This window comes from Scyliorhinus torazame, chromosome 1 (assembly GCF_047496885.1).
Source record: "Scyliorhinus torazame isolate Kashiwa2021f chromosome 1, sScyTor2.1, whole genome shotgun sequence".
NCBI lineage: Eukaryota > Metazoa > Chordata > Chondrichthyes > Carcharhiniformes > Scyliorhinidae > Scyliorhinus > Scyliorhinus torazame.
This window is the reverse complement of record NC_092707.1, coordinates 249,723,810-249,749,762: the sequence shown is the minus strand read 5'-3', so window position 1 is coordinate 249,749,762 and position 25,953 is coordinate 249,723,810. Positions and strand designations below refer to the sequence as shown.

Genomic DNA, 25,953 nt, shown 5'->3' with positions numbered 1-25,953 from the left:
ACCGGATTGAGCACTGGATTCAAGTGTCTCCCCCCACTGGCATATCCAAATTTGGTATGGCAGCCAACATCTTTATAAATCCTACATGGTCCCAATTTACAGCGTATACGCTAACCAGCACCACCAACCTCTCTTCCAAAGCACCCGTTATTATTAAGTACCTACACCCCTGGTCAGCCACCACCTTCTCCAATTGGAACCTCCCCCTCTTACCCACCAGAATCACTCCCCCCAGACCCGAATATCAAAGCCAGAGTTAAACACCTGACTTACCCTCACCTGGTCCGCAGCCTGTATCCGCCACAGTTTGGTTCTGAGCACAGCGGATTTTATACAGCTGGGCTCTCCTTGTAGAGGGGAAGCCCTGACCCCTTAAAGGGCAAGTTCCACCCCCACCCTCCCTTAAAGGGGAAGTTCATATTCCGGAAGGTCATGGGAAATCGTACACTCCAGATCCCGGGACCACCATTAGGGTTACAACATGCTCAAACCCAAAAGAAACAAACCCCAACCAATCACCACAAAGCCCCAACATATCCCTTCCCAAACCCAACTTAAGAGAAAAAATAACTGAAAAAAGGAGGAAAAGAAAAAAGATTAACACCACCAAAAGCCCAAACTCATTGGTGGAGGGAGTGAATTTTGAAGGTGGTGGATAAGGTGTCAATCAAACGGGCTGCTTTGCCCAGGATAGTGTCGAGTTCCTCAGGGGCTGTTGGAGCTGCACTCATCCAGGCAACTAGAAAGTAATCCATCACACCCCTGACTTGTGCCTTGTAGATGGTGGGCAGGCTTTGGGGAGTCAGATGAGTCACACGCTGCAGAATACCCACCCTCTACCGCAGTATTTATGTGGCTGGTCCAGTTCATTTTCTACTTTAATGTTTTCAGGATGTTGACTCTTGGGCGACAAGGGTTACCGGCTGAGGTCTTGACTAATGACGCCTGTCTGGAGGCCCCAGACCGACGCGGAGAACCACCCATGCAGCAACTAAGGGCGTCATTGAGCAGTGCTTCAGCATTCTCAAGATGCGCTTCCAATGCCTGGACCCCAGGAGGGTCTCTAACATCTTGCTGGCCTGCTGCATCCTGCACAACATCGCGCAGCAGAGGGGGGCATGCTTGAGGAGGAGGAAGAACATCAGGCCTCATCTCATGAGGATGGTCAGGAAGAACAGAGCCCCAGCTCGCACGGCGGGTTGCCCAACATGTGCTCCAGGACCGCTACACACGGGACCATTTTGTCACCTCCAGATTTGACTACCAGAAGGCCTGGCCACTGACAGCTCCACCACTCTGTCCCACCTCTCCATACTCTTCCCCCCCTCCTTCTAAGTGGTGCCCCCTTCCCCCAAGCGGCTCACATCCTCCCTTCACTCCATCCCCCTCCGAATTTCCCACCAGCATGGTGTTCACCCTGGGCAGGCAATATCAGTGGGTCTGGTTCACGGGATAGAGGATGATGACAACTAGCTGAGAGATCAGCTGGAGTGCTCCTCGTCGTTTGACAAAGTCTGACTCCTGCCTTAAGGATCCACTGTCCACCCAGGTGATCCCTGCATATGTGCTGGCCACTCCATGTCACCGGCCATATATTCTTTATTGGGGGGGGGGGGGGGAGGCTGTTATGGAGGTGGCGAGCAGTGATGGGTCACTCACTGGGTAAGCTGCCCTATAAGGCAGCCTCCCACGTTTGGCCCCATTCCATGTCACCTCTGAGTTACCCCAGGTGGAACGTTCAATTGTCCTGGAGACCCTGCCACATGCCATTCTCCCAACACCCACAATGGCCATGGTTTAGGAAATCTGAAAATTAGAGCGAGGCAGTAAGCCTCACTTGAATGTGCAGTTTCCTGAGGTCCCTGAGGCTTTGGGATTCAAACCCTTTTCCTCGGAGACCTCGGGTGAGCGCCATTTAGCACTGGTCCCCACAAACGGAGACCAGGCGGAACGGCACTCATGGGGGTCTCCAAGGGGATCGGAGGCCCCCAGCTGCACGCTCTTTGGGCACCCTGGGGTTGCCTGGTGTGGGTGCTGGGGGAAACAAGGACCCTCCTATATGTTTTGGCTGGGGGGTGGGGGAGGTTGGGGATCATTTTGGGGTCTCGGAGATCGGGACACCATTTAAAATTGGCATCCTGATCTCTCGCTACGATGGATAGTTCCAGCGAGCGGAGCTCCCCAGTGTACAAAACGGGGTTATGTGTAGCCTCGGCTGCACATTCCCCGTTCAGGCCCCTTACTCAACGCAAGTCACTTTGAACAGCCATGTGTTTCTCGGCACTGCGAGCACAGGGAAACACGCAGCTAAACGCGCTCGCTAGGGGACTTTGATCCCTTTTGGGTGAATTTGTCCCTATATCTCCCAAAATGAGCATTTTCCCCTAATCTATTCATGTCTCTTTGTCATTAGATGCTTCCATCTACTTACAATGCCGCCTAGTGTAATCAGCAAATTTGGATATGTGGCTTTCTATCCCAACATTTAAGTTTTTAATAAATATGGTGAATGGTTGTGACCCCAGCACAAATCCTGACAGAACACCACAAGTCATAACCTGCCCATTATCCCTATTCTCTGTCTTCTGCCACTTTTGTCAATTTCTGAAGCAGGTCAATGATTTTCCTTCAATTTCATAGGCTCCAGCTTTAGAACAAAGAAAGAACAAAGAAAATTACAGCACAGGAACAGGCCCTTCGGCCCTCCCAGCCTGCGCCGATCCAGATCCTTTATCTAAACCTGTCTTCTATTTTCCAAGGATCTACTTCCCTCTGTTCCCCGCCCGTTCATGTATCTGTCTAGATGCATCTTAAATGATGCTATCATGCCCGCCTCTGCCACCTCCCCTGGCAAAGCGCTCCAGGCACCCACCACCGTCTGCGTAAAAAACTTTCCACGCACATCTCCATTAAACTTTCCCCCTCTCACCTTGAAATCGTGATCCCCTTGTAATTGACACCCCCACTCTTGGAAAAAGCTTGTTGCTATCCACCCTGTCCATACCTCTCATAATTTTGTCGACCTCAATCAGGTCCCCCCTCAACCTCCGTCTTTCCAACAAAAACAACCCTAATCTACTCAACCTTTCTTCATAGCTAGCACCCTCCATACCAGGCAACATCCTGGTGAACCTCCTCTGCACCCTCTCTAAAGCACCCACATCCTTCTGGTAATGTGGCAACCAGAACTGCACGCAGTATTCCAAATGTGGCTAACCAAAGTCCTATACAACTGTAACATTACCTGCCGACTCTTGTACTCAATACCCCGTCCGATGAAGGCAAGCATGCTGTATGCCTTCTTGACCACTCTATCGACCTTCGTTGCCACCTTCAGGGTACAATGGACCTGAACTCCCAGATCTCTCTGTACATCAGTTTTCCCCAGGACTCTTCCATTGACGGTATAGTCCGCTCTTGAATTAGATCTTCCAAAATGCATCACCTCGCATTTGACTGGATTGAACTCCATCTGCCATTTCTCTGCCCAACTCTCCAATCTATCTATATTGTGCTGTATTCTCTGACAGTCCTCCTCACTATCTGCAACTCTACCAATCTTAGTATCATCTGCAAACTTGCTAACCAGACCACCAATACCTTCGTCCAGATCATGTATGTAACAGTGGTCCTAGCACGGATCCCTGTGGAACACTACTAGTCACCTTTCTCCATTTTGAGACACTCCCTTCCACCACTACTCTCTGTCTCCTGTTGCCCAGCCAGTTCTTTATCCATCTAGCTAGTACACCCTGAACCCCATACAATTTCACTTTTTCCATCAACCTGCCATGGGAAACTTTATCAAACACCTTACTGAAGTCCATGTATATGACATCTACAGCCCTTCCCTCATCAATTAACTTTGTCACTTCCTCAAAGAATTCTATTAGGTTTGTAAGACATGACCTTCCCTGCACAAAACCATGCTGCCGATCACTGATAAGTCTATTTTCTTCCAAATGTGAATAGATCCTATCCCTCAGTATCTTCTCCAGCAGTTTGCCTACCACTGACATCAAGCTCACGGGTCTATAATTCCCTGGATTATCTCTGCTACCCTTCTTAAACAAAGGGACAACATTAGCCATTCTCCAGTCCTCCAGGACCTCACCCGTGCTCAAATATGCTGCAAAGATATCTGTTAAGGCCCCAGCTATTTCGTCCCTCGCTTCCCTCAGTAACCTGGGATAGATCCCATCCGGACCTGGGGACTTGTCCACCTTAATGCCTTTTAGAATACCCAAAATTTCTCCCTTCTTTATGCCGACTTGACCTAGATTATTTAAACATCAATCCCTAGCCTCAACATCCGTCATGTCCCTCTCCTTGGTGAATACCGATGCAAAGTACTCATTAAGAATCACCCATTTTGTCTGACTCCGCGCATAAATTCCCTCTTTTGTCTTTGAGTGGGCCAATCCTTTCTCTAGTAACCCTCTTGCTCCTTCTATACGAATAAAAGGCTTTGGGATTTTCCTTAACCCTGTTAGCCAAAGATATTTCATGACCCCTTTTAGCCCTCTTTATTGCACGTTTGAGATTTGTCCTACTTTCCACATATTCCTCCAAAGCTTCATCAGTTTTAAGTCGCCTAGATCTTATGTATGCTTCCTTTTCATCTTAGCTAGTCTCACAATTCCACCCGTCATCCATGGTTCCCTAATCTTGCCATTTCTATCCCTCATTTTCACAGGGACATGTCTGTCCTGCACTCTAATCAACCTTTCCTTAAAAGACTCCCACATTTCAAATGTGGATTTACCCTTAAACAGCTGCTCCCAATCCATATTCCCTAGCTGCTGCCGAATTTTGTTATACTTGGCCTTTCCCCAATTTAGCACTCTTGCTTTAGGACCACTCTCGTCTTTGTCCATGAATATTCTAAAACTTACGGAATTGTGATCGCTATTCCCAAAGTAATCAACGACTGAAACTTCAACCACCTGGCCGGGATCATTCCCCAATACCAGGTCCAGTATGGCCCCTTCCCGAGTTGGACTATTTACATACTGCTCTCAAAAACTCTCCTGGATGCTCCTTACAAATTCTGCTCCATCTACGCCTCCAACACTACATGAGTCCCATTCAATGTTGGGGAAGTTAACATCTCCCATCACGACCACCCTATTGCACCTACATTTTTCTATAATATGTCTACATATTTGTACCTCTACTTCACGCTCGCTTTTGGGAGGCCTGTAGTAAAGTCCCAATAATGTTACTGCACCCTTCCTATTTCTTAGCTCTACACATATTGCCTCCGTGCTCGAATCCTCCATCGTCCCCTCCTTAATCATAGCTGTGATATCATCTCTGACCAGTAATGCAACTCCTCCATCCCTTTTACCTCCCTCTCTATCCCTCCTGAAGCATCTATTCACTGGGATATTTAGTTGCCAGTCTTGCCCTTCCCTCAACCAAGTCTCAGTAATACCAATAACATCATATTCCCAGGTATTAATCCAAGCCCTAAGTTCATCTGCCTTACCTGCTACACTTCTCGCATTGAAACAAATGCACCTCAGACCACCTGTCCCTTTGCGTTCATCCTCTCTTCCTTGTCTACTCTTCCCCTTAGTCACATTGAGTTTATTATCTAGTACCTTACTGGCTTTAGTTGCTGCCTCTTTACTGACCTCTAACTTCCTAATCTGGTTCCCATCCCCCTGCCACATTAGTTTAAAACCTCCCCAACAGTGTTAGCAAAAGCACCCCCTAGGACATTGGTTCCAGTCCTGCCCACGTGTAGACCATCCGATTTATAATGGTCCCACCGCCCCCAGAACTGGTTCCAATGTCCCCAAAATCTGAATCCCTCCCGTACCATCTCTCAAGCCACGTATTCATTCTGACTTCTTGAATTTCTACTCTGACTGTCTCGTGGCACTGGTAGCAAACCTGAGATTACTACCTTTGAGGTCCTACTTATTAACATATCTCCTAACTCCCTAAATTCTGATTGTAGGACCTCATCCCGTTTTTTACCTATATCGTTGGTGCCTATATGCACCACGACAACTAGCTGTTCACCCTCCCCCTTCAGTATGTCCTGCAGCCGATCTGAGACATCCCTGACCTGTGCACCCGGGAGGCAACAAACCATTCGGGAGTCTCGTTTTCGACCACAGAAACGCCTTTCTACTCCCCTTATGATTGAATCCCCTATGGCTATAGCCCTGCCAGTCTTCTTCCCACCCTTCTGTGCAGCAGAGCCAGCCACGGTGCCATGAGCCTGGCTACTACTGCCTTCCCCTGGTGAGTCATCTCCCCCAACAGTATCCAAAACGGTATACCTGTTTTGGAGGGAGATGACCGCAGGGGACACCTGCACTGCCTTCCTGCTCTTTCTCTGCCTTTTGGTCACCCATTCCTTGTCTCCCTCACCAATCCTAATCTGCGGTGTGCCCAACTCACTGAACGTGCTATCCACGACCTCCTCAGCATCGCGGATGCTCCAAAGTGAGTCCATCTGCAGCTCCAGAGCCGTCATGCGGTCTAACACGAGCTGCAGCTGGACACAACCAAGTCTTTATCAAATGTCTTCTGCAATTCCATATATGTAACATCTATAAACATTTCTCTGCCTACCACTTCAGTTGAAAAATTCAGTCAAATTAATCTTACATGATCTTCTTACAAATTCATGTTAGCACTCTCTGAGCAACTGAACATTTTCAAGGTGTTCAGTCACCCAATCCTTAATTATCATAGAGTGCAGAAGGAGGCCATTCAGCCCATTGGGTCTGCACCGATCCTCTGAAAGAGCACCCTACCTAGGCCCACTTCCCTGCCCTATCCCCATAACCCCACCTAACGTACACATCTTTGTGACACTAAGGGGAAATTTAGTGTGGCCTATCCACCTAACCAGCACAATTTTGGACTTTGGGAGGAAACCAGAGCACCTGGAGGAAACCCATGCAGACACGAGGAGAAAATGCAAACTCCACAAAGTCACCCAAGGGTGGAATTGAACCCGGATCCATGGCGTTGTGAGGCAGCACTGCTAACCACTATGTCATCTTGCTGCGCTAGACTCTAGTAATTTCCTGTCAACAGGCTAACTGGTCTACATTCCCAATCTCCTTTTGTTCAAGCATTTTCAAGGTTTTCCTCCCACAAGTCCCGAAAGACTTGCTGTTAGGTAATTTGGACATTCTGAATTCTCCCTCAGTGTACCCGAACAGGTGCCGGAATGTGGCGACGAGGTTATTTTCACAGTAACTTCACAGTGTTAATGTAAGCCTACTTGTGACAATAAAGATTGTTGTTATTATACTTTAAAACCCCGGGATGGAATTCAGCTGGTCCCGGAAATTTGTGCCATCTTTAGTGCCATTAATCTTCTCATGGGATATTTTGTTTAAATTATTTCTGGTTGATGTCTATCCCTGATCCAATTTTAATTTCCTTTCCATAGCTGGCATGTTAATCTGTTCCTCTACTCTAAATACTGATGCAAAGTAATTCATCAATATGCCCGCCCATTTCCTCATGTTAATTGAAAATACCAGTTTTCAAGTGGCCCACTTTACTCCCAACCATCTTGTTTTACTAATATAAATGTAACCACATTTTGTGTTGATTTTGATATCCTATTCAAGATTCTTTTCATAGTCACTTTTTAATACTCTTACTATCACAATCCATGCTTTATTTGCTCTTCATAAGTCTTTTCTATAGTTTTTTTTGTTGTCTCTTATCTGTTTACTTGTCCAGGGTTGATTACTTTTGGCAAATGGAGCTCTTGCCTCTAGGGGTATAAATTAGTTCACATAACATTCATTTTTGAACAGCTCCCACTGATCTTCTCTCATTTTACCCGTTAATTTTTTTTTCCCAGTTTACTGTGATAGTAAATTGTCTGATCCAAAACAGACCTATCTCAAATGCAGAAGAGGATTTGGGGTTTCTGTCTTCTGCACAGGCCTTCAAGACAGCACAACAACAAATTCTGGAAAGAAGCAACTTAGTCCAGTGGACAATAAGAACTGAAAAGTAGACAAGTAAAAAAAGAAACATAGTATTACATCTGTCAAAAACAGCACGTGTTCTTCCCTCCATCGGCCTGAGCTGGATTTGACGATAGTGCGCTAAAACCACTGCACCACCCAGCTGTAATCGTATCCAATAATCTCAGTGTCCCTATCAACTCACAAGCAAGTCACTTCCTTTAAAAAAATGCTTACTTTCTGTCATGTGTTGAGAGATTTTGCTGACTGTAGTCTATTCTAGCCAGGCCAAGTAAACATGTGCCAGCACTGATAACTATCACATGACCTAGTGTATTTAAAAGATATAGAAACAAAAAGGAAGAAACTAAACTGCAAAAAAGTTGAATTTCTTCAGCCGAACCCTCGCATTAAGATTTCTATTTCTATTTTCCTTCCTGTGATGGCTGCCTCCGTTTTCTTTTAAGCTGCTGTGGAATAACACAGATTACTTAAAATTTTAAGCACAGGAACAAGCTATGGAATCCACTGCCAGTGCTTGTGCATCACACAAGCTTCTTTCCACCTTACTTCATCTTACCCTATCAGCATGTCCTTCTGTTCCTTTCTCCCTTGTATACAAACACACGAAATAGGAGCAGAAGTCGGCTATTCGGTTTTGAGCCTGCTCCACCTTACAATAAGATCATGGCTGCTCTATTCATGCTTTTAATTCCACATTCCCAACTACACTCAATAAACTTTGATTCCCTTGCCTAATAAGAATGTATCTACCTCCTCCTTAAAAATATTAAATGACCCTGCCTCCATTGCCTTCTGAGGCAGAGTTCCAAAGTCTCACAACCCTCTGAAAGAAAAAATGTCTCCTCATCCCTCTCCTAAGAGGGTAACCCCTAATTTTAAAATAGTGCCTCCTGGTTCTGGACTCACCCACAATAGGACACGTCCTTTCCATGTTCACCTTACTGAGACCATTCAGGATCTTATATACTTCAATCAAGTCACCCCTCATTCTTCTAGATTCCAGTGGAAACAAGCAGAGTTTGTTTAACCTTTCCTCATAACACAGCTCACTCATTCCAGTTATCAATCTAGTAAACCTCCTTTGAACCGCCTCCAATGCATTTACACAAGACTAAAACTACATAGTATTTGAGATACAGTGTCGCCAATGTCTTGTATAACTGGAGCATAACATCCTTACTTTTACATTCAATAAATGGATAGCAATCCATTACTTTCGTAATACTTGTACCTACGTACTAACTTTTTGTGACTCATGCACTCGGACACCTAGATCCGTCTGCATCTCGAAATTCTGTAGTTGTTCTCCATTTAAGTTGTTTAAGTAATACTCTGCTTTTTTATTTTTCCTGCCAAAGTGAGCAACTTCACATTTTTCCACATTATATTCCATTTGCCAGCATCCTGCCCACTCACTTAATCATTCTCTATCCATCTGGAAACTCCTTTTGTTCTCGTCACAACATACTCCCTATCTACCTTTATATCATCTGAAAATGTAACTGCCATGTCTTTGGTACCTCATCTAAGCCATTGATATGAATTGTAAAAAGTTGAGGCCCCAGCACAGACCCTTGCGGTATTCCACTCATCAAATCCTGAAATTTGACGACATGTGCCTTCCTGCGAATCTCCTTAACCACTCAACATAATAACGAGTTCCAAGAAGTTTCTCTTAATTCCTTATTTGATTTATTAGAGACTGACGTATTTTACGGCCCCTGGTTTTGGATCACCAAAGTGGATATGTCTTATCTAGGCCCCTGTTAAACTCTTCATACATTTACAGACCCCAATACAGTCAATACAGCCCTGTGGCTCCAACCCCCTGTCAAATCAAGATTTCACCTCCTGCATTGGGACTCCTAACATCTCTCAAAAATCTCTGCCAGTGTTTGGATAACTGGAAGAGATTTCCTGGCACCAATAAGAACATAAGAACTAGGAGCAGGAGTAGGCCATCTGGCCCCTCGAGCCTGCTCCACCATTCAATGAGATCATGGCTGATCTTTTGTGGACTCAGCTCCACTTTCCGGCCCGAACACCATAACCCTTAATCCCTTTATTCTTCAAAAAACTATCTATCTTTATCTTAAAAACATTTAATGAAGGAGCCTCAACTGCTTCACTGGGCAAGGAATTCCATAGATTCACAACCCTTTGGGTGAAGAAGTTCCGCATCTATCCTATCTATTCCCTTCATAATCTTACATGTTTCTATAAGATCCCCCCTCATCCTTCTAAATTCCAACGAGTACAGTCCCAGTCTACTCAACCTCTCCTCGTAATCCAACCCCTTCATCTCTGGGATTAACCTAGTGAATCTCCTCTGCACACCCTCCAGTGCCAGTACGTCCTTTCTCAAGTAAGCAGACCAAAACTGAACACAAGACTCCAGGTGTGGCCTCACTAACACCTTATACAATTGCAGCAGAACCTCCCTAGTCTTAAACTCCATCCCTCTAGCAATGAAGGACAAAATTCCATTTGCCTTCTTAATCACCTGTTGCACCTGTAAACCAACTTTTTGCGACTCTCTGCACAGCAGCATGTTTTAATATTTTATCATTTAAATAATAATCCCTTTTGCTGTTATTCCTACCAAAATGGATAACCTCACATTTGTCAACATTGTATTCCATCTGCCAGACCCTAGCCCATTCACTTAGCCTATCCAAATCCCTCTGCAGACTTCCAGTATCCTCTGCACTTTTTGCTTTACCACTTATCTTAGTGTCGTCTGCAAACTTGGACACATTGCCCTTGGTCCCCAACTCCAAATCATCTATGTAAATTGTGAACAGTTGTGGGCCCAACACTGATCCCTGAGGGACACCACTAGCTACTGATTGCCAACCAGAGAAACACCCTTCATCCCCACTCTTTGCTTTCTATTAATTAACCAATCCTCTATCCATGCTACTACTTTCCCCTTAATGCCATGCATCTTTATCTTATGCAACAACCTTTTGTGTGGCACCTTGTCAAAGGCTTTCTGGAAATCCAGATAGACCGCATCCATTGGCTCCCCGTTATCTACCGCACTGTAAATGTCCTCAAAAAATTCCACTAAATTAGTTAGGCACGACCTGCCCTTTATGAACCCATGCTGCGTCTGCCCAATGGGACAATTTCCATCCAGATGCCTCGCTATTTCTTCCTTGATGATAGATTCCAGCATCTTCCCTACTACCGAAGTTAAGCTCACTGGCCTATAATTACCCGCTTTCTGCCTACCTCCTTTCTTAAACAGTGGTGTCACGTTTGCTAATTTCCAATCCGCCGGGACCACCCCCGAGTCTAGTGAATTTTGGTAAATTATCACTAGTGCATTTGCAATTTCCCTAGCCATCTCTTTTAGCACTCTGGGATGCATTCCATCAGGTCCAAAAGACTTGTCTACCTTTAGCCCCATTAGCTTGCCCATCACTACCTCCTTGGTGATAACAATCCTCTCAAGGTCATCACCTGTCATAGCCTCATTTCCATCAGTCACTGGCATGTTATTTGTGTCTTCCACTGTGAAGACCGACCCAAAAAACCTGTTCAGTTCCTCAGCCATTTCCTCATCTCCCATTATTAAATCTCCCTTGTCATCCTCTAAAGGACCAATATTTACCCTAGCCATTCTTTTTTGTTTTATGTATTTATAGAAACTTTTACTATCTGTTTTTATATTCTGAGCAAGTTTACTCTCATAATCTATCTTACTCTTCTTTATAGCTTTTTTGTAGCTTTCTGTTGCCCCCTAAAGATTTCCCAGTCCTCTAGTCTCCCACTGATCTTTGCTACTTTGTATGTTTTTTCCTTCAATTTGATACTCTCCCTTATTTCCTTAGATATCCACGGTCGATTTTCCCTCTTTTTAACCGTCCTTCCTTTTTGTTGATATAAACCTTTGCTGAGCACTGTGAAAAATCACTTGGAAGGTTCTCCACTGTTCCTCAACTGTTTCACTATAAAGTCTTTGCTCCCAGTCTACCTTAGCTAGTTCTTCTCTCATCCCATTGTAATCTCCTTTGTTAAAACACAAAACACTAGTGCTTGATTTTACCTTCTCACCCTCCATCTGTATTTTAAATTCCACCATATTGTGATCGCTCCTTCCGAGAGGATCCCTAACTATGAGATCCTGAATCAATCCTGTCTCATTACACAGGACCAGATCTAGGACTGCTTGTTCCCTCGTAGGTTCCATTACATACTGTTCTCGGAAACTATCGCGGATACATTCTATAAACTCCTCCTCAAGGCTGCCTTGACCGACCTGGCTAAACCAATCAACATGTAGATTAAAATACCCCATGATAACTGCTGTACCATTTCTACATGCATCTGTTATTTCTTTGTTTATTGCCTGCCCCACCATAATGTTACTATTTGGTGGCCTCTAGATTACTCCTATCAGTGACTTTTTCGCCTTACTATTCCTGATTTCCACCCAAATGGATTCAACCTTATCCTCCAAAGCACCAATGCCATCCCTTACCGTTGCCCGGATGTCATCCTTAAATAACAGAGCTACACCACCTCCCTTACCATCCACTCTGTCCTTCCGAAAAGTTTGATACCGTCGGATATTTAACTCCCAGTCGTGACCATCCTTTAACCATGTTTCAGTAATGGCCACTAAATCATAGTCATTCACAATGATTTGCGCCATCAACTCATTTACCTTATTCCGAATACTACGAGCATTCAGGTAAAATACACTTATGTTGGCTTTTTTACCTCTGTTCTGAATCTTAACACCTCGATCAGTAACCTCTCCTAAGTTATATTTCCTCTTAACCTTTCTCCTAATTTTCCTGGTCGTTGAACCCATATCTTCATGTAACAACCTGCCACGTCGCTTACCATTAATGTTTTCACTTCCCGTTTTATTTCTTTTAGTATTCCTGGTCCTATTCATTGAGCTCCCCTCAGTCACTGTACCTTGTACTGTCGCCCTTTTTGATTTTTGACTATGGCTTCTCTGCCTTACACTTTCCCCCTTACTGCCTTTTCTTTCTGTCCCTGTTTTACTACCTTCCACCTTCCTGTATCGGTTCCCATCCCCCTGCCACATTAAACTCTCCCCAACAGCTCTAGCAACCCCCCCCCCCCCCCAGGACATCGGTTCCAGTCCTGCGCAGGTGCAGACCGTCCGGTTTGTACTGGTCCCACCTCCCCCAGAACCGGTTCCAATGTCCCAGGAATTTGAATCCCTCCCTCTTGCACCATCTCTCGAGCCACGCATTCATCCTATCTATCCTGACATTCCTACTCTGACTAGCTCGTGGCACTGGTAGCAATCCTGAGATTACTACCTTTGAGGTCCTACTTTTTAGTTTAACTCCTAGCTCCCTAAACTCAGCTTGTAGGACCTCGTCCCGTTTTTTACCTATATCGTTGGTGCCTATGTGCACCATGACAGCTGGCTGTTCACCCTCTCCCCCCCCCGCCCCCGAATGTCCTGCAGCCGCTACGAGACATCCTTGACCCTTGCACCAGGGAGGCAACATACCATCCTGGAGTCTCGATTGCGTCCGCAGAACCGCCTGTCTATTCCCCTTACAATTGAGTCCCCTATCACTATAGCCCTGCCATTCTTCTTCCTGCCCAGCTGCACAGCAGAGCCAGCCACGGTGCCATGAACCTGGCTGCTGCTGCCTTCCCCTGGTGAGCCATCTCCCTCAACAGTATCCAAAGCGGTATATCTGTTTTGCAGGGAGATGACCGCAGAGGACACCTGCACTGCCTTCCTACTCTCGCTCTGTCTTTTGGTCACCCATTTTCTATCTCCCTCAGTACCTTTCACCTGCGGTGTGACCAACTCGCTAAACGTGCTATCCACCATGTCCTCAGCATCGCGGATGCTCCAAAGTGAGTCCATCCGCAGCTCCAGAGCCGTCAAGCGGTCGAACAGGAGCTGCAACTGGACACACTTCTTGCACGTGAAGGAGCCAGGGACAGTGGACGTGTCCCTGAGCTCCCACATCGCGCACAAGGAGCATGACACGGGTCTGAGATCTCCTGCCATGTCTTAAACCTCCCACCAATGATGGTGGGAGGAACAACACATGCTATAGATGTGACATGACAAGCAAAAGAATTCACCCACAGCAATTCTCCTTTCCCCCCCATGACCCTTGAAGCAACTTCCCCCTGTGACACATCGATTCTTATGACAAAGAATCTAATGGTGGCTACGATGCCCACCTTCCTACAAGCTTCAGAGACCTTCTTCACCTAATTTTACAGGTACCTATCCTGTATTGTATTCTGAGTGTGCTGTAGCTCTGCTGTTTGAGTGTCTAGAAGGAGAAAAATGGGGCAAGCAAATGCCCAAATGATTTGTATCTTGGGTTGCTCACAGGAGTGACTGGGAGATTAATCTTTAGTTCTCAGATGCTCCAGAATAATTCAGGATGTTTTGTAGCTGTCAAGGGAACATGTCAATCCCCCACACAATAACAGCAACAACTTATATTTATATAGTGCCTTTAACATAATGAAACATCCAAAGGCACTTCACAGGAGCATGAGAAGATAAATTATAACATAATTAATCACATAAGCAGGTATTAGAACAGATGACTAAAAGTTGGCCAGAGAGGTACGTTTTAAGGAGTATCTTAAAGAAAAAAAGAAAGGTAGAGACGTCGGTAGGGTTCCAGAGCATAGTGTCAGACAACTGAAGGTACAGACACCAATGATGTGGCAATTATATTTGGAAATGCACAAAGGCCAGAGTTAGAGGCCATGGAGAGTTGTGAGGCTGCAGGAGATTACTGAGTTTTTTTTATTCATGGGATGTGGCCATCACTGGCTACGCCAGCATTTATTGCCCAACCCTCATTGCCCTTGAGAAGGTGATGGTGAGCTGCCTTCTTGAACCGTTGCAGTCCATGTGGTGTAGGTACACCCACAGTGCTGTTAGGGAGGGACTTATGTTAAACTAGCAAGTGGAAGGGAAGGGAAAGTAAAACTACAGAAGGCATAATGGTTAATGGGAAACAAAACAACAGGTTAGCATGTGGGGAGGTGGGTTCAACTACATGGAAAATTATGAAAAAACTAAAGGGAAGAACTCAGGAGATGTTACTAATGGAGGTGTTGAGATTCAAAAAGGTATAAAAACTAGCAGAAGGGCACTTTACCTGAATGCTCGTAACATTCGAAACAAGGTAAATGAGTTGACGGCACAAATCATCGCAAATGAGTATGATTTAGTGGTCATTACGGAGACTTGATTGCAGGGTGGTCACGACTGAGAGTTAAATATCCAGGGGTAGCAGACTATTCAGAAGAACAGCCAGGAAGGTAATGGAGGTGGTGTAGCACTGATTTTTAAGGGTGACATCAGGGCGCTAGTGAGAGATGATATAGGTTCTATGGAGAAAAAGGTTGAATCCATTTGGGTGGAAATTAGAAATAATGAGAAAAAGTCACTGATAGGCATAGTCTATATGCCACCAAATAATAACATCACGGTGGGACGGGCAATAAACAAAGAAATAATTAATCCATATAAAAATGGTACGGCAATTATCATGGGGGATTTTAATCTACATGTTGATTGGTTAAACCAGGTAGGTCACAGCAGCCTTGAGGAGTTCCTTGAATGTATCCGCAATAGTTTCCTCAAACAGTATGTAATGGAACCTACGAGGGAGCAAGCTATCCTCGATCTGATCCTGTGCAATGAGCCAGGATCTCGTAGTTAGAGATCCTCTCGGAAGGAATGATCACAGTATGGTCCAATTTAAAATACAGATGGGGGCTGAGAAGGTAAAATCCAATATCAGTGTCTTGTGCTTAAACAAAGGAGACTACAATGGAATGAGGGAGGAGTTGGCTAAGGTAGACTGGGTGGGTGAAATAGCAAATGCGTTTGTGGTAATTGACCAAAATTCACTGGACTCTGGGGCGGTTCTGGTAGATTGGAAAATAGCAAATGTGACACCATTGTTTAAAAAAAGGAGGTAGACAAAAGGTGGGTAACTATAGGCCAGTTAGCTTAACGTCTGTAGTGGGGGAAATACTTGAATCCATCATCCAGGAAGAAATAGCGAAACATCTGGATAGAAATTATCCCATTGGGCAGATGCAGCATGAGTTCATGAAAGGCAGATCCTATTTAACTAATTTACTGGAATTCTTTGAGGACATTACAAGCGTGGTAAACAACGCAAAATAAGGGGGAGCAGATTTTGGACTGAATTGAGGAGGAGCTTCTTCACCCAAAGGGTTGTGAATCTGTGGAATTCCCTGCCCAGTGAAGCAGTTGAGGCTACGTCATTGAATATTTTTAAGGCAAAGATGAATAGATTTTTGCGGTGACCGGGCAGGTAAGTGGAGCTGAGTCCACAAAAGATCAGCCATGATCCTAGTGAATGGCGGAGCAGGCTTGAGGTGCAAGGTGGCCTACTCCTGCTCCTGGTTCTTCTGTTCTTAAACAGGATTTTGACCCAGCAACAGTGAAGGGAAAGGGAGGGGGGGGGGGGGGGGGGATTTGAAAACAAAGTTGAGAATTTTAAAATCAAATCGTTATTTGAAACAAGGAGCCATTGTAGGTCCATGAGCACAGGGATGATAGGTAAATGGGATTTGTTGCAAATTAAGACTCAGGCAGAGTTCTGTGAATCCAGTATGATCAAGATTCCTATTTAACCAAATCCTGCTGAAACAAAGTCATGAATATTAGTTAGGGTAGACCACTTCTGTACTTGCCAGGTCATAATAGGCAGAAAACCGCAGGCCTGAGATAGAGCAAGGGCATAAAATCTCTGCTGTTGTTCTATGTTGATATCTAGTCTTCGACAAGTTGTTTTATTTTAAAGCAATTAGAAGTTTATTCACAGGGTTTCTTTGAATTAAACGATATTCAAGTGCTTTTTAAAAGCTGATGGTTGTTTTTTCTGGTGGCGCCTGCCCTGGGACCAGAAATTCCCACGCAAAGATGTTTTGCTTGTCCATCGAATTCTCTGTCCCATCCACAACGAGGATTGGAAGATTCCCACTGTCGTGGAAATCATAATAAAGCCGAATTCCTCGAGGTTCAATTTAAGGAAATTTATTGATACAAATATATTTGTGGAGAGAGTGTTCCAGCTGCAAAAGCCATTGCACTACACTCTGAGTTACACAGCCGAAAACCATTATATTTATAGTGTGAAATAAACAACTTTGAAGAGATAAAGCTTGGGAACATACGCAAGAGGAAATATGAATGTTCTGCCCTTGGTTTAAAAACAATTCGAGTACGCATTTTGTTGTCCTTCGGAAGAACAACTTATCATAATAAGCCGAGTACAACATACTAAGCAGTATTTAGTTTACATTACTTGACCTACTTATTTTCACTCAAAAGCAGTGTTAAAATACAGTCACTATTACCAGCATGCTTCTAAATTGGTAACTCATTAACTTCCCTTCCACACCCACCTTGGGTACTAAATGCAATATCTGGCATGGAGGGAGACAGGGCTAGGAAATTACCAAATCAGATCACTTATCCATCCTCTGGCAGGGTATGGTGATATGTGATGATCATTCCCTTTAAGGGTAACACAGCAGAGTAAAGGTCACCTAGCTTCAGGGACCAATTGGGACACAGAGTATGTAATCACCCCAGGGCGTGGAGTCCTTTCTTGAATGAAGTCTGTGACAGTGCATCATTGCATCTGGCAACGAGGATAAAATGATCATGACTCTGCCTCTGGCCTGACACCTGTGAGGATCCTGGGCGGGATTCTCCCCTACCCTGCGTGGCGGGGGGTCCTGGCGGGATGGAATGGCGTGAACCACTCCGGCGTCGGGCCGCCCGAAAGTTGCGGACTCCTCTGCACCCGGAGTGGATGGCGTGCCGCCAGCCGGCGGGAAAGGCCTTTGGCGCCATGCCAGCCGGGGCCAAAGGGGCTCCGCCGGTTGGCGGAAGTCTGCGTATGCGTGGAAACGTCAGCGGCTGCTAACGTCATCCCCGCGCATGCGCAGGGGGGGCTCACCGCGTCGGCCAACGCGGAGACTGATGGCCGACGCGGAGGGGAAAGAGTGCCCCCACGGCACAGGCCCACGCGCGGATCGGTGGGCCCCAATCGCGGGCCAGGCAACTTTGGAGGCACCCCCCAGGGCCAGATCGCCCCCCCCCCCCCCCCGCAAGGACCCCAGAGCCCGCCCGCGCTGCCTGGTCCCGTCGGTAAATACCTTGTTTAATTCACACCGGCGGGACCGGCATAACAGCAGCGGGACTTCAGCCCATCACAGGCCGGAGAATCGCCGGGGGGGGGGCGCCAACCGGTGCGGTGCGATTCCCGCCCCCGCCGAATATCTGGTGCCGGAAAATTCGCCGGGGGCGGGATTCAGATTCACGCCGGCCCCCACCGCTTCTACGACCCAGCAGGAGGTCGGAGGATCCTGCCCCCTGTTTTAATAAAAATCAGAAAAAACGTACGTACCTGAATGCCTCTTCGGGCAAATGAACCCATTTTGTTTTCTTCTTTTAAAAAAGATTTAAGAGTACCCAATTATCTTTTTCCAATTAAGGGGCAATTTAATGTGGCCATTCCACCTACCCAGCACATCTTTGAGTTGTGGGGGTGAGACCCATGCAGACACGGGGGGGAATGTGCAAACTCCATACAGACAGTGACCCAGGGCCGGGATTCAAACCCGGTCCGCGGTGCATAAGGCAGCAATGCTAACCACGTGCCGACTCCAAATGGACCCATTCGAGATGTTGAGATATTGCCAGATCCGGAGTAATGTAGAATCGGAAAAGATGGACAATTCCAAGCTGCTGGGGCAGTGGAGAAGTGGGCAGCACAGTAAAGCACTGTGGCTTTACAGCGCCAGTGTCCCAGGTTCAATTCCCTGCTGGGTCACTGTCTGTGCGGAGTCTGCACGTTCTCCCCATGTCTGCGTTTGTTTCCTCCGGGTGCTCCGGTTTCCTCCCACAGTCCAAAGATGTGCAGGTTAGGCGGATTGGCCATGCTAAATTGCCCTTAGTGACCAAAAAGGTTAGGAGGGGTTATTGGGTTACGGGGATAGGGTGGATGTGAGGGCTCAAGTGGGTCGGTGCAGACTCGATGGGCCGAATGGCCTCCTTCTGCACTGTATGTTCTATGTCTATGTCTAGTATGTCCCCTGGGTCAGATTCCACAGTAGGGTGAGCAAATTGCAGAAACGTACCTCCAAACACACTGTAGACTAGGAGACGAGGCGGTCCGGGAGGCTGTGTATTGGAGAGTCTGAGGGACAGACGTAGAAGAAATCTGAATTGGCCGACGGAGTCAAATGTTTGGAAAGGTTCAGAGAAAGAAAAGAAAATTACCCTGCGAAGCAAGAGGGGCTGGTTTAGCACAGGGCTAAATAGCTGGCTTTAAAAGCAGACCCAGGCAGGCCAGCAGCGTGGGTTCAATTCCCGTACCAGCCTCCCTGAACGGGTGCCGGAATGTGGCGACTAGGGGCTTTTCACAGTAACTTAATTTGAAGCCTACTTGTGACAATAAGCGATTTTCATTTCATTTCATTTCAAGAGCTGTGGCTTAAAGTTTTAAAAAATGAACGTAAGTTTTAGAAAAAAAGTTGCAGCATAGATTTTAAGGGGAAGGGAAAACACAAAAAGCAGGCTTTGGGTGCAGAGGTGGAGTTAGGGCGCGATCTACCTGCCGCATCCTGCCTGAATGGGGGGAACAAAACTGGTGAGGCCTCCCCAGGCTTCCCGATGGCCGGTACTTCTTGCGGGATCTAACCAGATCTCATGAGGCGTTCCGATCTGGGTCCCGCCTATGCACGGCTGAGTGGGTTTAAGAATCCACTTGACTGTGCTGACGCCAGATCTAACTGGCTCCCATCATCTACCGGCCTCCCTAGGGAGACCCCAGCCGGGCAGCGTTTAGTACTGGTTCACGCAAACGTGGACCAGGCGGAAGAACTACTGGGGGTCTCCCAGGTCATTGGATACCCCTGATCATCTGTTCTCCTGCCTTGCTGCTGCTGCTAGCCTCTGCTTTCAATCATCCTCGCTGACCAGTCCAGTTACTGCCCAGCTCTCTCACTCTCAGCTCAACCTGGCTGGTCTCTGGGGCTGGTCGAATCACCCTGCTCCTGCTGCCCACTGATCCCAGATTCTCCGCTACACGACCCCGGCGCTTGCCTGGCCTTCTTCGCACTTCCCAACTGTTGCTCTGCTCACCTCTCGCTCAGGTGCCTGGGCCTCAAGCTTCAGCAACCATGTGTGCTCCTGGCTGGCTGCTGGGTATCTGGCCTAGTTACATTTGTTCTTTTTGGTTGGTTGCCCATCCAACCTCCTCAGCCCTGGCCTGGAGGTTGAGAGTCACCCCACTGCTTTTCTGGACAGCCATTGGCCAGCACCTCCTCCTCATTTCACTGAAGGGTTTGCAGGCTTGCACCCCAGTTAGGCCGATGAACACACTTTTGCCTCAGGCTGCTCACCAGACCAAATGCCAGAAACCTGGCTGTTGCTTTGCCCCTTTACTCAATTAAAGTTCAGAAACTTCACTGCAATTGAGGAGATCCATGTCTGAACTGCTCTAGGTCCCCACTACCTCTCAACATCTGGCAAATTGTTTTCCCGCTCTAAAGGAGAGTCCACCAATCAGAGCCTGGTATTATTCTGTATTGCCTGCTGACAGACTCAAGAAATTAGAATAAGCCGATCAGCAAATTTAGAGCTACCAAGGCTCTGCTTGTGAACACCAGTCAACTCTCAATATGGGGACTCCCATTGGCCAGGGCCAGCACTGCAGCACTGTGTGTTTCATTCAAAGTCCACTTCTGTTTGGTTGAAAAAGACAAAGTGCCCAAGGAGCTACATGGTGGTCTCCCAAAGGGCGGGAGCAGAGCCTGCGGGGGTTCCATGGCAGCAATCCTTGCGCTGATGGACTTCAGAGAAGTTCTGAAGTTTTAAAAAGGGAAGACCTCAACCTTTTTTTTTTTTTTTTTAAAAAGTTAACCAGTTTAAAAACAGCCCCATCCATTTTCGGGTGCCAGTGAAATTGACAAAGAAACCGCCACATCCAAAAGAAGAATAAAAAATGTGATTCTCCAAACGGCCAGAAGAAAAAAATTACAAGGATGACGAAAAAGGCTTTCCTTCAGTAAAAGTGGGACTTTAAAAATTCAAATTAAAGAGCAGTCAGGTTCACACCAAAACTCTCAAAGCACAGAAAGCTGGCAACTGCTGACAGTTCGGTGAAAACAAATGACAGGCTGAAAGCTGTAATGCATTCAAAGAGGTAATGCATTTAAAGTGGCAATGCACTTAAAGCTGCAACCACATGAAGAAACAAAGGCTATGGACAGGATAATTGAAGACCCCAGATTGAGGACTCCTATTATGCCTAGTAGACATGGACTGATGAATTGTTCGTTAACAAGTGGACCACTTGAGGAGTAGAGAGATGCTCCAGCAGTCAGTGTTGGCATCAAGGAATATTTTCAAACCTATAAGCGCCAAAGTACCTGATTGACCAGGTATAGACAAAACTGATGTCTCCCTGGATGTAAATAGTAATGAACTGCTTGTGCCAGAAGAGGTACCAATTATTGCTGTTCCTGCGAATGTCAATCCATGTAAGCATCTCAGACTACAGAATGACACTGCTCTACAAGAAACAGAATAACTCTCAATGACTCGATGTATAATTGTCCAACTCGTGTATATGTTTAGTTAGAATTTAGGACTGAGGAACTGTTATTGAAGATTGCATAAAGGAGTTAAAGCTGGAGGGATGTGGTGATTTGGGATGATTGTCCCTTCAAGGGCAATACGGCAGTATACGGGTCACCTGGCTTGAGGGACCAATTGGGACAGAGTGGGTAATCACCCCAGGGGGTGGTGTTCTCTCTTAGGCAGAAGACATGTAGGGACCTCCCAGCAGGCCAGCTGGTTGCAGGCCCCTACAATTTTTCTTATTAATACATTTCTTTTGTTTCTAATGAAGTCTATCAAAGTGCATAATTACTCAGGGAAATGGCACAGTCCTCATAAGTAGACTCAATGGGCTGGAATTTCCGATTTTGAGGCTATGTCCGGCGGAAGTGTCTGGTTTTACGGTGAAAATGTTAGTGCCGCCCCTGCACCAATGCTCTGACCGGTGAGGGGCTAGCAGTCGCGCCATGTAAAACGCACCGGCCTTCCCGATATAAATGCCTGGAGAAAGTCCGCAGCCACCATGCCGGGTTCATGAAAACTGAGAGCACACGTCCCCCGTGCCATCAGGAACTCGGCCCATCTGGGACGGAGCATCAAATAACGTCCTAAGACCGTCACAATGGCGTGCTGCGTACTCCTCAATGATGCTGTTTTGGAGGGGGTGGAGCATCAGAAAGCAGGCGCCGACCCGATTCGGTCGTAAACAGGGATTCTCCGCCCGATCTTGATTACAATATCGGTGTCGGGCAACGGAGAATCCCGCCCAATGTCTTGACTTGTGATGGGAATTTTTTTTTAAAACAAAGACATCCACCAGACTTCCTTTTCTAGTGAATAACATCTGCTGGAATATGCAAATATAGACAGCCAGTTTAGAACAAGGAATAGGCTTGGCAGATCCCCCACCAACTGTGGAACGGCCTAAATGCTGACAACGGCAACGGGAATCAGGGACGAGACAGACACTCACACTCATGCAATCACAATGATGTGTCTACTGGAGAAGGGTCAAGGGGAAAATTAGGGATGGGAAGGAGTCAATTCTGCATTTAGGATAAATTCAAAATTAATCAAAGTTGGCAGTATTAGTTTGGAAGTACAATGCAACAACAATAAGCGGCATCAGTATGCAACGCATTGGTACTGTGTGTGTCACATTTGGGGATTCTTTATGATTTAAGGAGTCCTGATGCTGTTTATTGGCTGGTCGTAGAGTCTTCTTTATATTTTTTGTAGGCTGCAATGATCTCTGTGATGATTTGAGGGTCATCTAGTGTGCTGAGGTCACCCAGATTAGAGGTTTCATTTCTGGCTATTTTCTTCAACACTCGCCTCATGATTTTCCCCGATCGTGTTTTGGGAAGTCGTTTCACAACCTGAAATTGGAAACAACAATTAAACACAGTCCAAAAATATACAAGAAAGAGGCAGGGGAAGGGGACAGACATTGGTGCCTATAGTTTCATGTTCTGACTAGGGACATATATGACAGTGTGTTAACATCAGCAGCATTCCAGATACAGACAGAAATTAGTTCATCGTCTCTCACATACCTGATGGGTTGTCATTTGGAAATTGAAGTACTTTCTAATTCTGCTGCACTCCTGTTTCATATAATCAAACAGCTAAAAGGAGGTCATTTAGCAAACTGTGCCTGTGCTGGCTTTTTGAAGGAGTATTCCAATTAGACTCACACCTCCTCCCCCCACACACCCCCGCTCTTTTTCCATATTCATAAAATCATAGACTCCCTACTGTATAGAGGGAGGCCATTCAGCCCATCAAACCTGTACTGACCCTCTGAAAGAGCACCCTACCTAGGCCCACAACCCCCGCCCCATCCTTGTAACCCCACCTTACTTGCACGTCCCTGGACACTAAGGGGCAATTTTAACATGGCCAATCCACCGAACCTGCACATCTTTGGACTGTGGAAGGAAACCCACGCAGACACGGGGAGGAAGTGCAAACTCTGCACAGTTACCCAAGGCCGGAATTGAACGGGTCCCTGGTGCTGTGAGACAGCAATGCTAACCACTGTGTCACCCTATCACCCCTACAAATTTTTCATTTTCAGGTATATAGCCAATTCACTTTAGAAAGTTACTGTTTAATCTGCTTCCTTTTCAGAGTGGATTCCAGGTGGCAACAACTCAGTGCAAAGAAATTACTCCCCATTTCTGCTTTTGGGGCAGGATTTTACAGGCCGATACCATTGGCACTTCCTGTTATGGTCCAATGGAGTCAGAAGCCCACACTATGGGTGGAGTCTTCTGCACTCACTGGTGGTGAGCCTGGTGGCGGGAAGGGCATGTAATTAGGTGGGGTGGTGGCGTACCAGAACCCTACTACTTCCCTGCCACTGCCAGAATTAAGTTCAAGGCAGCAAGGCCCATCCATGGTTGACCTTCCTGTCCCAGTGCCTGTCGAAGCCCACAAGTGGCCAATTAATGACATCCCACTGCCAATGGGATTGTCTAGTCGCACCACTGCCACTAGTAGCCATCTGTCATACATTAAGCTAAAACCGTGCAGCCATCTTTTCACCTCGGGGGGGGGCACTCAATGTCTGATCAAGGGACTAGACATAAGGAGGGAGGGAGCGGGGGGGGAACTGATAGCTTTCCCCCGATCTTCTTGCTGACTCACATCATGCATCCCTATCCCCCAAACCCCACCTGCTCCCTCCATCAACAACGTAGCTGTGGCCTGATCCGCCACATGACCTTGGGACTCTGGGAGGGGTGACCTTCCGGCAGCTGGCATGGTCTCTCCAGTGGTGCTGCTGAGCACATGGTAGCCGAGCCCCCCCCCCCCCCCCCCGCCCCCCCACGGTTTTGATGGCAGGTGAAGGCACGGTGTTGGCCTTGCCACTGCCTGATTGGTTTGTGGTTTGGCAGGTCTCCCAAAAATGGGTCTCTTGCCACTTTCCAGTCAGCACGCGAGAACCCTGACAGCTCAACAAGAGCTGTTCTATATAGGGAACTGTCACCCAGTTGTTATTTTCCCTGAATTTGCAAATTAATGGCCAGAGGGCGGGCTCGCTATCCAATTAAGTATGCCAGGCGGTCTCTCCAATCTGGAAAGCCAATAAGCCCTTTGCTACTGAAGTAGCAGAAAATTGCCTTTTCAGATAAGTGAGAGGGCACTCCAAGGTAGGGTTGCTCACTCCAACGTTTTTAACATTAAATTAGAAAATGGCCTCAGCAGCCGAATGACCATCATGGAGTGGAAACCTCTAAATCTGCCTGGAGTGCTAGCCCCCCTCAGTTTGCTGCTGGGAGTTATGATATTCTCCGATGCCCCTGGGGACTCAGAGGGTGACTGGAAAATTCCTGTCGACCTCTGACACTAGGTCTTCATTGGCATTTAATGAAGTTAATTAGATATCCCCTCCTTGTGTAAATATCCTTTGCTGACGTCCTCCTGCCCCGAACACCCCCAGTCATCCCAGGTCCAGGAAAACGGTCCAGGGTGGGGATGGTGACCATGCTCGACCCCAATTGGGCCAAAAGATTCAGCCATGATCTTGTGAAAATCCCTTTAATCCCAGGTTACACGACACTCCCACCAATGGAAACAGTTTCTCCTTACTTACTGCATTAAAACCCCTCACAATTTTGCCAGGAAATTTCGAAGGACCGCCAGCAGACTGATCAGACACTTCCTGGAGCTATTTCAATAGTTTCAGCTGGGACTCAGCTCCGAATTGACTGGTCAAAACTGATGGAAAATGTCTCCAGTCTCTCAGGCAGTGGACAGGAGTATCTTATATTAAAGGAGGAGTTGGCAGATATGCAGCTGTAGGTTGGCCATTTCTTAGCCAGAAATTACAAATCAGTGGGATTTGAAAAGATTGGAATGTACTGCTGAGGTCACATTAACTTGTGGTGAACCAGCTAAACTTTTGAAGTGTGCATCCTTATTTCACAGTATGCTTACAGCTGGCATAAATTATATATTTTAAATTACAAAGAGTGATGGTTGTGTAAATATTGGCTGGGACATTCCGCCCCAGCGCAGTGAGTCCCACCACAGTGGATTCAAATTTCCATTCACTTTGGTGCGACTAGACAATCCCATTGCCAGGAGGAGCTGGAAAATTCCGCCCATTCTGAAATTGGGCAGAATTTTCCCAAAATTATGCAGGTGGATCAGGTGAGAAAAGCTGTGTGAAACCCGTCGGCTTCACAGACGCCTTTTCTCACCTGACTAAATGGTACTCAATTTCAGAGTGCTGGCGAGGATCACACAGCCAGCTGCAGGGGTGGCGGCCAAACACGTCAGCTAAGCTGGGTTCCTGAGATCAGGGCA

General features: G+C 46.6%; 1 protein-coding gene across 1 annotated transcript in view; it reads right to left on the bottom strand.

The window, feature by feature from the left end:
- Positions 1-17,021: 17,021 nt before the first annotated feature.
- LOC140420575 (acetyl-coenzyme A synthetase 2-like, mitochondrial) overlaps positions 17,022-25,953 on the bottom strand; it is a 147,016-nt gene continuing 138,084 nt past the window's right edge. Inside the window, exon 14 of the mRNA XM_072504575.1 lies at positions 17,022-23,015. Coding sequence (XP_072360676.1) covers positions 22,836-23,015 — 180 coding nt within the window. The 3' untranslated portion in view covers positions 17,022-22,835. The remainder of the gene's footprint in view (positions 23,016-25,953) is intronic.